This window comes from Magallana gigas, chromosome 4, assembly GCF_963853765.1.
Source record: "Magallana gigas chromosome 4, xbMagGiga1.1, whole genome shotgun sequence".
Classification (NCBI taxonomy): Eukaryota; Metazoa; Mollusca; class Bivalvia; order Ostreida; family Ostreidae; genus Magallana; species Magallana gigas.
Genome location: NC_088856.1, coordinates 53611284 through 53626157, shown reverse-complemented (window position 1 = coordinate 53626157; position 14874 = coordinate 53611284). Strand labels below are relative to the sequence as shown.

Sequence of the window (14874 nt, the reverse complement as noted above, 5' to 3'; positions counted from 1 at the left end):
ATATCTCAGATCTCCTCTTTCTTGTAAAGTGTATAGTCGAAAATAATCATTTCAAATTCGATCGAAAATATTACAAACAAATCATTGGCAATGGTTTCCGTTGCTTCCCCGGAGGTTTCTGAGTTACAATGTTCCAAATAATAATGTCTTGTTTCACGGCAGATTTAGACATGAGGGTTTTATCACATTCAATGGTTCTGAGACTGAGATTCTCGAATTCTTTGAACTTGGCAATCAGTGTCACCCGCAATTAAAATTCACTTTGGAAATTCTAGGTGTCTTGGTGAACCTTTTAGACACAACAGTGTATAAAGGAAGACTTTTTAGAATCCAACAAACCTACATGAAACCAACAAACAATATTTAGTGTATACACAAAGAAAGCTCTCACAACCCTGCCGTATTCAAAGGTTTTATTAAGGATGAATGCAAGACGTGAGAAATACCAATGACACTACAACTCTTAAGTATAATTCTAAAACACTTTAAGAAACACTTGACAAAGAGAGGCTACTCCAATACAGAAATAGACCCTATTATCACAGGCATAACTGGAGCAGGCAGAAATGAGATCCTAAATAAACCCAAAAGTCTATCGAAAATACACAATTGATTCTTTGTGGTTACGAAATATAATCTGAGAATCAAAAGATTAAAAAACGCATCTTAAAATACTGGAACGAAATGAAAACAGACACGAGATGCAAAGAAATATTTACATCGGAACCAATTATAGCCTATAACAAGCATGCTCGGATCTAGAGAGAGGGGTCGGAGGGTCCAGACCCCCCACCCCCGAAAAATTAACATTTATAAAATTTACATAGTACAATTACCACAAATATGCCTCGGACCCCCTCTGGCAAACACAATTATCATTCCACGGAAAATTTTTCTGGATCTGCGCATGGCAAGGACAAAAGTATATGAGATTAATTCATTAGAACACGTTTACCACAAAACTACTTTGCTAAGTGGCCCCCTGATGAGGCGGTACCCGCTTTAAAACCGCCAAATAACTCTTTACTAATTACTATATTATGAATTAGTTTAGAGTGTCGGGTCCTTAAAAATACATGGACTAGTTTGTCTGATCGATGTTCTTTTTTCACACCTGATCTATTTGGACTTAGCATTGGCAGTTACTGGTTTTTTTTTCTTTTTAAAAACATGTGACGCTATCAAATACTAAAACAATATACTTTATGCAAAGGCATACCCATGATAGTATTTTAAAGCTGATATCAGAAAAACATAATTTACACATTTAAAGATTAACCAATTGCAAGTAAAATAACTGCAGGGTAAAAAAAACTTTAAATTTTATTTAAATGAGTATATTGTTTGAGAATTTCTGTGTACGAATCCATTTTGCTGCAAGTTTCGCGTGTCAGCAATACAGAGAGACAAATAAAAAGAGAGAGAGGAGAGAGACAGACAGACAGACAGATAGACAAAGGATAGAGAGAGAGTGAGAGAGAGAGAGTTACATAAACGAAACAAATTATTTAATAGTTTTATTTAAACAATAAAAGAAAGCATTTTATTGTTTACATTTACATCTTTTTTTATCAAATTTATACCATAATAAACATTGTAAAAAGTAAGTAAAATAAATTAAACTTAGTTACTGTTAATGTACATCAGGTACGTTAGCTAAAAGTACGGCCAAATCATCTCGTTTGGGAATTTGAGGCTGACATCATTATGGTTATCTCGTGCAGTCTATATTCTTTCTTAGGTCGATGAAGGTTTCGACCAGTTGATAAACGGGACGTGTAGATTTCAGTCCTGTCAGTTTCTATAGAGTATGAATTGCAATCAATTTTTGTAAGAAATGGAGGGAATCATACTTTTTGTCAGGTTTGAAATAAATATATCTTTAAACACAATCTTTATGATAGGAATTAATTAGATAGATCTACAAAATATCAAAAAATTATTTGCATTGTAGACTCCCTTTCAAAAATGTTCCTTGGCCCTTAAACAGATAGTCTGCATGTGAAATACATGTATGTCTGGGTTCTTATATTTTAAAGTAACTCCAATCTCCCTTTTAAAGCGTCACTAATGCTGTACGTAATTTATTTTAGAAGTGATTAAGTGTCAAAATCTTCTCATTAGCCAATGAGTTGAAAATTTACCACTGGAAATTTTAAGTGTCATTACGTGCTTCGTTTTCTTTAAATACCGCAAATCTTGAAGGCTTTTAATTCTTCAAATCATTTTAGAAATCATAAGAATGCCTTCGCATAGTACAGCAAACGTGTACATTTTGCTATTGGTCTGCATCCGTCGTCGTGCGTCGTCCATTCAGGTGACATCAACAATTTTACATTTATTACATCTTCTTAAAAACTACAAGGCCAATTATAACTATTTATGGTTTGAAGCATCTCTAGGATAAGAACAATTTCAATAGTGACACTTACGACTGTACTAGCCCTGAGTCCTCATGAGTCAAGTATGCAAAAACAGGCCGATTTTTTTTTAATTTCTCTCTCCTCCCACACTTGTAGGACAAAGTCTAATGCATGGTTATGAAAAATATGGATCCCACTTCAGAGAAGTGAAATTCATGGCCCCTGGGGCAGGGGTTTAGTCCCTAGAACAGAACCAATTTAGCCGCATTTAACATGTAATAAGTCTTTTAGAATTTATTTTCTTAGAATTTATATTTAAAGCTGCTTGGTCCGATTTTATATCAAATTTTATGCACGCTTTAAACGATGGCTATGCTTAGTATAAGTATAATAATAGACATTGCAGTAGTTTTGCCCGTCAATTATGCCAAATTTCAATGAAGAAAAATACGTTAAAAGGTACCGCGTTATTTCGCCTCATGTTAAATTTCACCCCTGACGACAAGACGGGTATGGTTGTATTACGAATTTGACATCGCTTTAAATAAAGGTCGAAATGATCAGACATATTACAAATAAACATGTGTACGTTTTGTTAGCCAATATTTCTAAAGTCTGCTTTCTTTACAATCGATGCATAACATGCGGGTTGAATAACCCCAATCATTCGGGGGACGAAACCATGCGGTTTCCTTTTCTAAACATTCCCGTGATGAATTTTGGTTTGTTTTTTCGTTTGCCCAAAGAGAAATTATTTTTATTTACTTTGAATATTTCTAACTTTGAATGGAGACTGATTCTGCTGGTGTAAATAGGAGAAAGTCCATAACTTTCTAAGATAAATGATTTGTATGAAAAAAAATTGATACTGAAATTACAAAAAAATCGGACCAAGCAGCTTTAAGAAAAACGAAATGCATTAATTATTTATATGCCAATAAAGTCCTCCACCCAAATTGTTAAACGCATAGCACATGGGTCTGGACCTCAGACCTTTAACCGGGCCAATATGGTCATACAGTGAAAATGTAGAAAATTTTAAAAAATCTTCTTCTTTTTTCTACATCCACAGCAAAAAGGGGATAAAAAGAATGCATAATTAACTTGTTTGTAAAGCCCGTTAATTAAATTATAAAATGTATAGCTCCTTAAGCACTGATTCAAGCCATAGGGCTGGAAAATATCGTAATTAGTAAAAATGTATTTAATCTTAGAAAAAAATCTTCATCTCTACTTCTCTACTTTCATAAATATTTGAGAAACACTAAATAATTAGTTAATGAAATCCAAGAAGCCTTTTATCTAATTTCTTATTTTGGCCATAACCGTCTAGGGTCCTATGGCTTGGCCAATATGTCCACAATATGAAATGAATTAATCTTACATATCTATTCTTCTTTACATCCACAACAGGGGAGGATAAACTGAATGCATGGTTATGAGGTCCCAGTCGTAGAAGATAAACTGAATGCTATTCCGTTATGTCCGTTATGTCTGGATTTACTTTATTGTACATTGTATCCTTGTTTTAAAATAAATTTAAAATGATATCCATGTTTTGTGCTTTATCAATAAAACAGTTAATATAATAAAAGATTGACCATTCAAGGCCCCTAGGTCCTTTTTATCAAAAGTTTACACATTTTGGCTAAGGGAGCTAGGGTATATTAGATAATTTTATATTCCTCCGACTCTTGCCCCCCCCCCCCCCCCTCCCCTTTTCTATGAATTGATGTTTTACAAACATCCAGATAATTAAAGTGGGGTTAACAGTCAGAAGAGTCTTGGATCATGGTTTAATCTAAGACTCGATGACAGGGGTCTTGTTTTTAATCCAATTTTTTTCTAATACCAATTTACTTTATTTCTAAGAAAGATAAATATTTAAATAATATCAACGATTAGTCAATGTTGGTTTATATGTGCTTTTATAAATTTTTATAGTCCGTACCTTATCAAAATATCATGAAGTATAATAAAATATCACTATGTATAATGATATTTGTACGTTGTAATTGGAATTTATGGTATGTGTTTATGCGAGCAATTTAAATTATTATAGCATACTTGCATTGTTATGAAAGTTTGATTTCTTTTCATTTAGTTTACATTTATCTTTAATTAATAAGAAGCCAAAACGCATCATAGAAATCAAAAGATTTAAAAAAGCAGTCATCATTAAATAAGAAAAACACTTTAGAAATTATATATGCTTTAACCAATGTTTTTTTTATATGTTTTTTCGTTTTATAATCTCAGACTACTGAAGCTAGTTCGACACTTAATCTTTGGACACCCAGGTACCATAAAAAATACCAATCCAAGTCCATAAAATGTAAAAACCATGATATGGAACTTCCAATTATGTAATTATAAAAGATATCCAAGTATGCCAATGAACTTTGAAATCTAAACAAGTGCCGACATCCTCCTCAGAATAGTAAAACCGTCTACGTAATATAATGGAGAGTGGTAAAAAAGATAAAAATAGTTTAAATGTTACGTAGATTAACGGTTTCAAGGCCGATACATCATTAATATGGCATTACAACTCATTCTTCCTACTTTTTCTAACAATTGGTCAAAATTATTTATCGATGATTAATGTATTATTAAATCTGGTAGATTAATGAAGAAATTAATGCTTTTGCCAATTAAGAATGTCAAATCTGATTTGTGATATCCATCGATAAAAGATAAGCAATATTTTGAAAGACCACTTGCTTGTTGTATTGATGAAGTTTTTAGCAATTCTGTACCAAATGTTCAAATGAGCTTTTCGGATCATCTCTTGTCCGTCTTTCTGTCCTTCTGTCTGTATGAAAAATCTTCACTTCGACTTCTCTACAAGAACCACTAGTTCAAAATAACATGACGTATAGTAATTTTATGGAACATTTCGAGAACTGTGTTGATTTTATTTTTAACAAACTGAATTTAAATATTAAGATTGGTGATATCAGCATGAACCTATACAAATCTCAATTTTTAAATTTTCTCAAGATATTTTTCTCTGCAGACAATATCACTTGTTGTCTGCCGTCCGCCCGTCCTCTTGTCCGTCCGTTCGTCTGTCTGTAATTTTTTACATTTTTGACGTCTTCTCAAGAACCACTTGCCCAAATTTAACCAAACTTTGTACAGAGCATCTTTATGGAAAGGATATTCTAAATTGATAAAATGAAGGGCGGAATCCTTTTTAACATGGAGATAATTAACAATCAGTGAAAATAGGGCAAGTCTCAAAACAATACTTTTTTTCAAACATTTACATTAAAGCTTGTATACGTAGTAAAGAAATTGTGACCCAAGCACCAATATTGAGGCACCAAGAGGGTTTCAAAGTTTACCTTAGAAATATAGTCGGAAAATGTTTCAATATCTTCATCCCAAAAACTACATTCCTACAATTTGTGATATTACCATGCAAGCAGCAGATGGTGTAAGTTCTAAATTGTTAAAACGTGACCGCAGGACTAATAACAGGGCCCAAAGAGCGGTTCCAAATTTAACCTAGAAATATAAAGGGAAATTGTTTAAAATTCCTCTTTTCAAGTATTACATGTATAATGATACAATTTGTGATATTATTATGCAGGCATCCTGAGATATGTTTATTCCTATTTGTAAAAACCGTGACCCTCGCACCAATACTAGGGCCCCAGAGGGGTTGAAAGTTAAACATGCACATATATAAATGTTTAAAAATCTTCTCGATAAATACAATGTTTTGTTATTTTGCTATGCAAGCATCCTCATGTCTTAATATCCTCATATCAAAGTTGTTATCTTTAAAAAGTTGAAGCGAAGAATAATAAGGTTTGTCAGTTGATACATCTTAGGTCTAGGCTTTTAAGGATATGATGTCGAAAAAGTAGGCTTCTTTTTTGTATTGTTTAATGTATTGTAAAATCTTGAAATAGATGAGAATTTTACAATATTTTTAGAATTTTAAAATTCAAAATTTTGAAATAAAATGTTACAAGAACTGTTGTTCTGTTGTTCAGGTGAGCGATATGGCCCATGGGTCTCTTGACATTCATATTTCTTTCAGATCCTCTTAAAATCCTCTAAAAATGAAACGAATATAAAGTCTTAAGATTTCTTGCTCATATATTTTTCTTTCCAACATGTTACCGGTTAGCTCCGTTATCAAATCTTTAGAACTTGTATTAGTATGGTTTCCTTTTAAAAATAAATCCAAGAGTGTTGGTTGGTCGATGTGAATAAAGTATTTTAGATAAGGGGGTGTAAGATTACATGATAAGTGCAGTGATATCATTTGGTATTGACAAGTGTTGTTAAAAAATATTAATTCTTGTGCATTTACTCTTTTATACATTTCCTTCTTATAATTTGGAAAGCGTTGTTGGGGTTTTTGTGGGGTGAGTATATATATATATATATAGGATCTCTTATGATTTGCGATGGTATATGATTATTATCCAACGAGTTTTGTGTTTTCTATCCCCGAGCCCTGGCTCATGAGATATTCTTTTTATCACATGTTTAACCACGTGTTTTGTTAAACTTTAATCTCTCTGTAAAAATTATAATTGTGAGCCGCACAACACATTTACTCCAAGACGTCAACAACTTTACGCATGGGAAAAAAGCTCCTTAAAGATTACCAAACAAACATTTCATTTTCGAGCATATTTTTATCAAATTCATGAAAAATAAATTTAAAAAACATAAATTGTTTCACTTTACAACTGTACACTTTTCAACTGAATTGTTTGTTACTTGTTCATTCTACGTCAATCATCCGCCTGAAGCTACAGAATGTTTAATTATGACGTCACGTGCGTAAGAACACACAGTGGAATATCAAAAATTTATCCCATGAGTGATACCCACCTTATATTGAGATAAACATATGATAATTTTTTTATCTTATTCTCCTTGTTTATTTGAGAAGATGGTACAACGCGGAATATCTAGTATCCATAATATATATAGTATTACATGTAAAACGTTTGCATTATCATCGTTTTCAACAAATAAACAATTTAAATAAACAAAAACCAAACATGATAATTCTTTTAAGTACACGTGTAGAGCAAATTAAATCAACTCTGCTTCAAAAAAAGGAAACACATCCGAAAAAAAAAACATTTGGTTTCCACAGAAAACTTAGACGCGAATTTGAAACATCAGATTATGCAAAAACGCTATTTGAGACAACTGTCACAAACATTTCTTTAATATCTCATTGTTGATGATATCTTTAAATTATGATATGCATTTGTGTTTACATCTACAATGTGTTTCCCCTCTGTTTCTTAAGGAATTCAATTGGTTGTAATTTATACATGTACAGTTCTAATCGTGTTACTTTATTGAGTAAATTGACGTTCGCCTACGTTTAACTTTTAAAAACTTCTTAAAAATGTTTAGCTTATAAAATGTCAGGTTTAATTTAAAAAGCTACATTAGATAATTTATATCTCGTTCATAGGTGTCCTTTGTACATTTTGTGTTGCCTTTGTGTAGATTTTTTCTTGTATGATCAAAACTTCAGCTACATTGAGAGCACTAACTCCACATACTAGTAACAAGCGCAGCCTGCGCGCCGGCGCGAAGCGAGCTCTACCGGCAAGGCGTGTGTGAATAGAAAATTCGGACTAGTTGCACATTCATTCAACGGATTTTTTTGGCGTCAGTAAATCGGACCAGTAATGCAAAGTTTTAATCGTCCCAGTAGTTCCCTGTAATCATGGCAATTTTTATCACTTCACATTCTCACGAGAATCATTATCAGCAAGACAATATAAAAACAATAACGATGTATACGACAAACAGTCAATGCTACCTCTAAAGTTCACCTCAGTACACTCTCAATCAAAAATAATCGAGTGACGTCATAAAGGTTTACACATATTGATCCGATAGATTTTTTCGGCGTCAGTAAATTTTGACCCACAATTCATAGTACCAATGGTTTCCAACCTCACGTTCCAACATCACGTTCTCCCGAGAATCAAAGTAAAACCTTTGAAAAGCTTATAAGATGTGTAATTTTAAGAACATCATGCTTTTTAAGTAAATAAAACAGTATACTTCGCATACTTTTATTTCTCAGGGGAGTTTTAAAGAGTAAGACGACACTTAACCAAAGTCAGCTTTGACGTCACAATAAGTACTGATAAGGGGAAATTACTCTAATTGAAGTTATTGTAAATCTGCTGAAATGACCAAAATCGTCTTAAAATCTTGCAAAGGCTAAGCTAAAGAACAGCTGACGAATAAGGACATTTCTGCAGATAAAGGAAACAGTTGTAAATTGCACTAATTTGGATGAATGCTCACATTTATTTTATTCAGTATATTGTCGGTAACTTCCTGAAACGTAACGTTATACGTAGCAGCGACTTTTTTTAAAGGGGGTGGGTGGGTGGATGGCAGCCTCATCCAAAAAATCTTTGCAAGCAAAAAGAAAAAAAAATCATGAAAATTTTAATCCTTCAGCTCTTTAGCAGTTCAATGGTATCTTTATTTTCACTTCCATTTATTACATGCGGGGGGGGGGGGGGGGGGACAGCACTATGTTCTTTTAACATGGTAAGCAAATATTTTTAAGCGTAAATCAAAAATAAAATTAAAAATTAATTTTTTTTTTAAGAGGGGGCAAATCCATGGTATGTCGATTTTCTATGTATAAATTAACAAAAATTTAAAAAATTTTAGCATGGGGGGAGCTCTATGATGAGTCAAGTTTTATATGTCAGTTTAAAAAAAATGTCTACTGCAAAAAAAGGGGGAATCAATCACAATCACTTTAAAAGAGGAGATACAGTGCAATGAATATTTATATATTAAAATCCTTATAATTTAACAACATTGTATCTGAGATTAAACTACTGTTCTACATATAAATAAATAAATTATAACAAATCTTATAAACTATGAATAATGAAAATTTACTGAAAAATAGGTATGTTTTATTTTTTTGCATTCAAATTTCACGTTGTTAATTTTATTATATCAATTTATTATAATTCATTGTTTGATCACATGCTGTGCTCGCCCCAACGGTCGCACCGTAAAACATATTAAATATTAACTCAAGACCTTATAGGAGTCTTTGTAACTTTCACATATATGGGGATACAGCTTTTTTCTGTGTAACGTTCAGTTTGACAATAATAATAATTTACGCATTATCAATGCTTTTGATAAATAATTGATTAAATAGTTCAGAGAAAGATATAAATATAAACAGGAAAGTGTTTCCTTTAATGTTTCCTACATCCTATGAAGGTAGCAAACATTGCAGAAAAAAATAACATTAACCACTGACGGGTAATAAAGTATATATTTTTTTTCTATTGGCTAGTTACCTTTATAACTGCATAAAACACCAAATAAATAAATATTATTTTAATTAATTCTAATGAAATAGAATTTAATTGTTGTTCTACTTCGATTTTTATTAGTTTAATTGTAGGAAATACATGTAAGTTGGTCATAATGTCGTTTTTTAAATGATAAAACTGTTGAATAATTCACCGATAGCTAAAAAAAAAAAAAGGCAAATTTGTAATCATTGAAAATATTTTTTTTTCCGGAAAATACTTGTAATCCTACGGATGAATTTGTGTTTCAGAAAGTTTCCTTGTGGATATATATACAGCCTTAAATCTGTATACTGGCTACAGTCCCAAGTGATGCGTCTGTATATTAAATAAATATGTATTCATGGTCTTTATATTTTAAAACTATTAGTAACTATTAAAAAACGTATCTCCTCAGTTATTTTTAATTAATGTATTTATAGATTGTGACAATGCTGAGAAAAACTGGAAAAAAACTGGCCATTGTATTTTTGACATTGACCTTTAATTTTTGGCTTACTTCTATGGTAACTCCTGGCTGGATTATTATTTCTAAGAACACTTCCAAAGATCGTGTCGACGTAAGTTTTAATGAACTTTGACTTGGTATTATATCTGCCTTTTTCTTATTGCCTCAAACCTTTTTTTTCAAAATGTTTATCAAGTTTGTCAAAACTGAACTGAGAAGTTTTAAAATGTTTTACTAGGATGGGTGTAATAGTAAAACATGAACATTGCACATATAATAGCAATAAGTTTCGTTAGCAACTTAAGCTGTGTAAAAAAAATAATATTAAAGAGAAATATCCATATTTACTTCTGTTTTAGCAAACAAAGATAAGCATTTTTTACATCACAGTTTGCATCAATGACACGTGTGATAGCCATTATTACAGAGATATCTCCGGAGGTAATTTATTAAATTCATAGGAAATTTGATTTAATTAAAAATGTAAATGAAGCTGTTTCAGTGGTTTTTAAATACAATGAAAGGTCTTGAACATATTCTGAAATGAAAATAAATGAACAATCTTCGTTTCGTTTTTTTATATCAGTACGGGTTGGTTTTGTAATAACCCTCCGTAGAAATGTAAATTTCTTTATTAATGCATGTTTTCCTAATTTTAGTTGACAACCTCCTTGTAGATGTACCACAACAAGTTGTGAGCCTTTTAGCTCTCGTCCTGTGTGCAATATCGGGTATTTTGGTGATCATTCCGATTAATCGTACAGCGACTAAATTTCTTACTGTTGTCATCATCATTCCTGTCGCAGGTAACACATGTGTGCATACTTAGATATCACAAATTCATCTTCTTTTCTAGTTGTCTGACACAACTCCCAAAATCGGTAAATGTTGTAGCGACATAACAGCATAATCGATTTTGACATGAAGATGTGTAGAAAATGTACCAATATTGTCAAATTAAGCTGTAAACACAGTGCCTTTCGTTATTAAGAATATCTTAACATGACCTTGATGAGGAAACAAGATATCGAATCCAAATATTTATTTTGCAGATATTGCAATGAGTGAAAAGAACTTCTGGCAGTTTTAGGCATAAATTTTAGTAGAGAACATAAGTTCTTTACAGTTATTTGTTTGGAGCTATTAATCATATTTCTTTTTGCTTTATGGCCTACGAAAGGATATACGATATAACCTGAATATGATTTTTCTCTATATATATCAGTGCTAAACAATTACAACCAGTGCTTACATTTTGTTTAGTGTGGTAAAGAAGAACACATATAGGAATCTGGAGAAACCTTTAATAAGAAGATTTTTTTATTTATATTTTGTCGAACAGTTCTAATTACAATTTATTTTTAATCATATTTGTGCAGTTTCGCTTCGAATAACATCATAGTTTAATGATAGGATGTCATGTATATTTTTTTTAAAAAATTAACACTATTAACGTTGTGTTTAATTGACCTGTAATCGTATTTTGGACATCTTAGCCGTTACGTGTTTTGCATTTTGTGTCGAATAACATTTGAATGCTAATCATTATAGTGCATAATATGGCTTTACATGTATCAGATGGTTTCGATATTAATGAATCTCTATGTTTTGCAGCAACTCTTCAAAGCGTTCTGATTCTACTATTTGCTGTGGTAAACGCTACGATTACGTCCGCAACAACTGGCACAGATAAGGTGTTGTTTCCGTACTCGATTCTACTGAGTGGACTTGGTACGCTGCTCTCTATCGTTGCCTGGGTGATTTGTGTTGTCGTCTACAACAATGAGCGTAAGCGGGAAACTCAGAACCAACGTCATAGAATGGACCACATAGAACCACTTCCTGTCGCAGAGTTGCCATTCTAACGGAGTAACCAAATAGACAAAACCAACGTTCAAAGATAAATTAAATTCATATGAATCATTTCATTCGTCAATGTTGAAGACGTCGTTTAGTAGACTATAAGTCGTAAATATAGTTGGTGACATCAAAAGGGAATAACAATATTTCTTTACGTGTCTAATTGACAAAATACTTTGACTTGATTTGTACATTGTATATACCTGCAATCATAATATTGTAGTAGTTTCACATATTTTGGTGATATAGTTTTTTTAAGTTGTATTTACCACTTTATAATCTGAAAATATCATTTGGAAAAATGCAATAGGGGCAATGTATCATATTTTACATCATTTAGTTTCAAAGGAGACAATCATGCTTATTAGATGATTACATATATTTCTATTTTATTTTTGTTACCATTCTAAGTCAATTTACTTACTTGATTATATCTTTGACTATACCAATCTATCGTCTTTCCATTGTGAATTACAGGTCACATGATATGTTTTCACTGATAAGGCGTTTACAACATTAAAACTTTTTTTGTAACTTGTATACTTTGGTGTCATTTTTCAGATATCCAGGATGAATATTTTCAGATATATATTTTGAATATCAAATTATGTGTATTTCAAAGGTATAATACATTTTTGTTTATATACTTTGAAAATATTCTGTGTGTATTAAAACATTTGCCAGCATAATTATTTATCAATTTGATCAAATAAGAGCATTAAAGAGGTCATATTTGTCTTTTTAGCTCACCTGAGCCAAAGGCTTTTCTCATTTTCGTTTTCTTCTCAAGAACCACTGGGCAGATTTCAACCTTTGGCACGAAGCACCAATAGGTGAGGGGAATTCAGGTTTGTTCAAATGAAGGGCTACGCCCTCTGTAAAGGGGAGATAATTGAGAATTATTGAAAATTTGTTCGTATTTTTCAAAAATCTTCTTCTCAGAAACTATTCTGCCTGAAAAGCTTAAACTTGTGTGGAGGCATCCTCAGGTAGTGTAGATGCAAGTTTGTTCAAATCATGGTCCCCGGAGGTACGGAGGGGCCACAAGAGGGGGATCAAATTTTACATAGGAATATATAGAGAAAATCTTTAAAAATCTTCTCAAAAACTATTAGGCCAGGAAAGCTCAAATTTGAGTGGATACATCCTCAGATAGTGTAGATTCACGTTTGTTCAAATCATGGTCCCTGGGGGTAGGGTGGGGCCACAATTGGGGGATCAAGTTTTACAAAGGATTATATAGAGACAATCTTTAAAAATCTTCTTCTAAAAACTATTAGGCTTGGAAAGCTCAAATTTGAGTGAAAGCATCCTCAAATGGTGTAGATTCAAGTTTGTTCAAATCATGGTCCCCAGGGGTAGGGTTGGGCCACAATTGGGGGATAAAGTTTTATAAGGAATATATAGAGAAAATCTTTAAAACAATTTCTTTTAAAAACTATTTGGCAAAGAAAGCTCAAATTGGCGTGTTGCCATTCTCAGATAATGTAGATTCAAGTTTGTTCAAATCATGGTCTCTGGGGGTAGGGCGGGGCCACAATGGGAGATAAATTTTTATATATAAAGACAATCTTTAAAAATCTTCTCAAAACTATTAAGCCAGGAAAGCCCAAATTTGAGTGGAAGCATCCCCAGATCGTATAGATTCAAGTTTGTTTAAATAATAGTCCAGCGATAGGGTGAGGCCACAATGGAGGATAGATTTGTATATAGGAATATATAGAGACAATCTTTAAAAATCTTCTTTTTAAAGACTATTTGGCCAGAAAAGCTTAAACTTGTGTAGAGGCATCCTCAGGTTGTGTAAATTTGAGTTTGCAAAATCACAGCCCCTAGTGGTAGGGCGGGGCCGGGATGGCGGTTTGAATTTTTACACCGGAAATAAAGAGAAAATCTTTAAAAGTATTCTGGGAAAGTTTTCGGTCCAAAACTCAGTACTTAGTGTGAAAGCACAGCTTATGCAGATTTAAGTTTGATGAAACCATGATTCTCTAGAGAAAAGTGGGGCCACAAAATGCGGGGGGGGGGGTATGTAGGAATAGAGAAAAATCTTCTCTTACAGGTACAACAACAAAAGGGACTTGGTATTTACCCCCCCCCCCCCCCCCAAAAGAGGTGGATAAAAATTAGCAGATTTTCAATTTTTTTTAGCAAGATCTACTGTACTTAGTTGTCAAGATATTTTGATACTGTAATGCTAATTTGATCAGAGTTAAGGCAATTGTTGCTTAGGTGAGCGATGTGGCCCCTGGGCGTCTTGGTTTTTTTTTGGGTTTTTTTTCTTTTCACTTCAACATTTTGTCATTGATTCCAAAGATTGGAAGATTTCTTACTTTTAGCAAAACATGATACATGTATATACATTGTATTCACAAGCGTGCACTTGATGTTTTCTTTAAAAAGAAATACCCTTTTTTTTATCAAATACGTAATTTTTGTGAATAATGTCGATATTTTATTTCATCTGTTTTATGTCGTTGATCAGGCAATTGATCGTTAAATACTTTGATTGTATACGATTTAATCTATTTTTCAGGAAATCAAATTATTCCAAAATTTGGTGGAAAAATAATAAAGCAATAATTTCGTTAATTTTTGATTTTAAGATTTTAAATGCATTCCTTTACATTAAGGAAATATCTAAAATTGTACCAGAGAGTTCACTGGGTACGTCAAATGCCAAACAATGCAAACAATAATCAAAATAAAGTCAATTGTCATATTTCGTCAAAATTAAGCATAAACAAGGAAGTATTTAATAAACTAGTCATTGGGTTTTATAATGAACATTTTTGTACCAAATTATGACTGGACATTTTTTAGTTGAACAGAATTAATTTTTCAC

General features: G+C 32.3%; 1 protein-coding gene across 2 annotated transcripts; it reads left to right on the top strand.

Annotated features, from left to right (window-relative positions):
- The first annotated feature begins 6696 nt into the window (after positions 1–6696).
- LOC117682777 (uncharacterized) lies at positions 6697–14529 on the top strand. 2 transcript variants are annotated; one of them, XM_066082982.1, is made up of 5 exons: positions 6697–6748; positions 10144–10281; positions 10529–10610; positions 10829–10975; positions 11784–14529. In XM_066082982.1, the coding sequence occupies exons 2-5, from the start codon at positions 10153–10155 to the stop codon at positions 12032–12034; spliced, it is 609 nt and encodes a 202-aa protein (XP_065939054.1). In that variant the 5' UTR covers positions 6697–6748; positions 10144–10152; the 3' UTR covers positions 12035–14529. The 2 variants fall into 2 exon arrangements, with proteins under 2 accessions (XP_065939054.1, XP_065939055.1); XM_066082983.1 differs by lacking the exon at positions 6697–6748 and adding an exon at positions 9972–10037.
- The last annotated feature ends 345 nt before the right edge of the window (positions 14530–14874 follow it).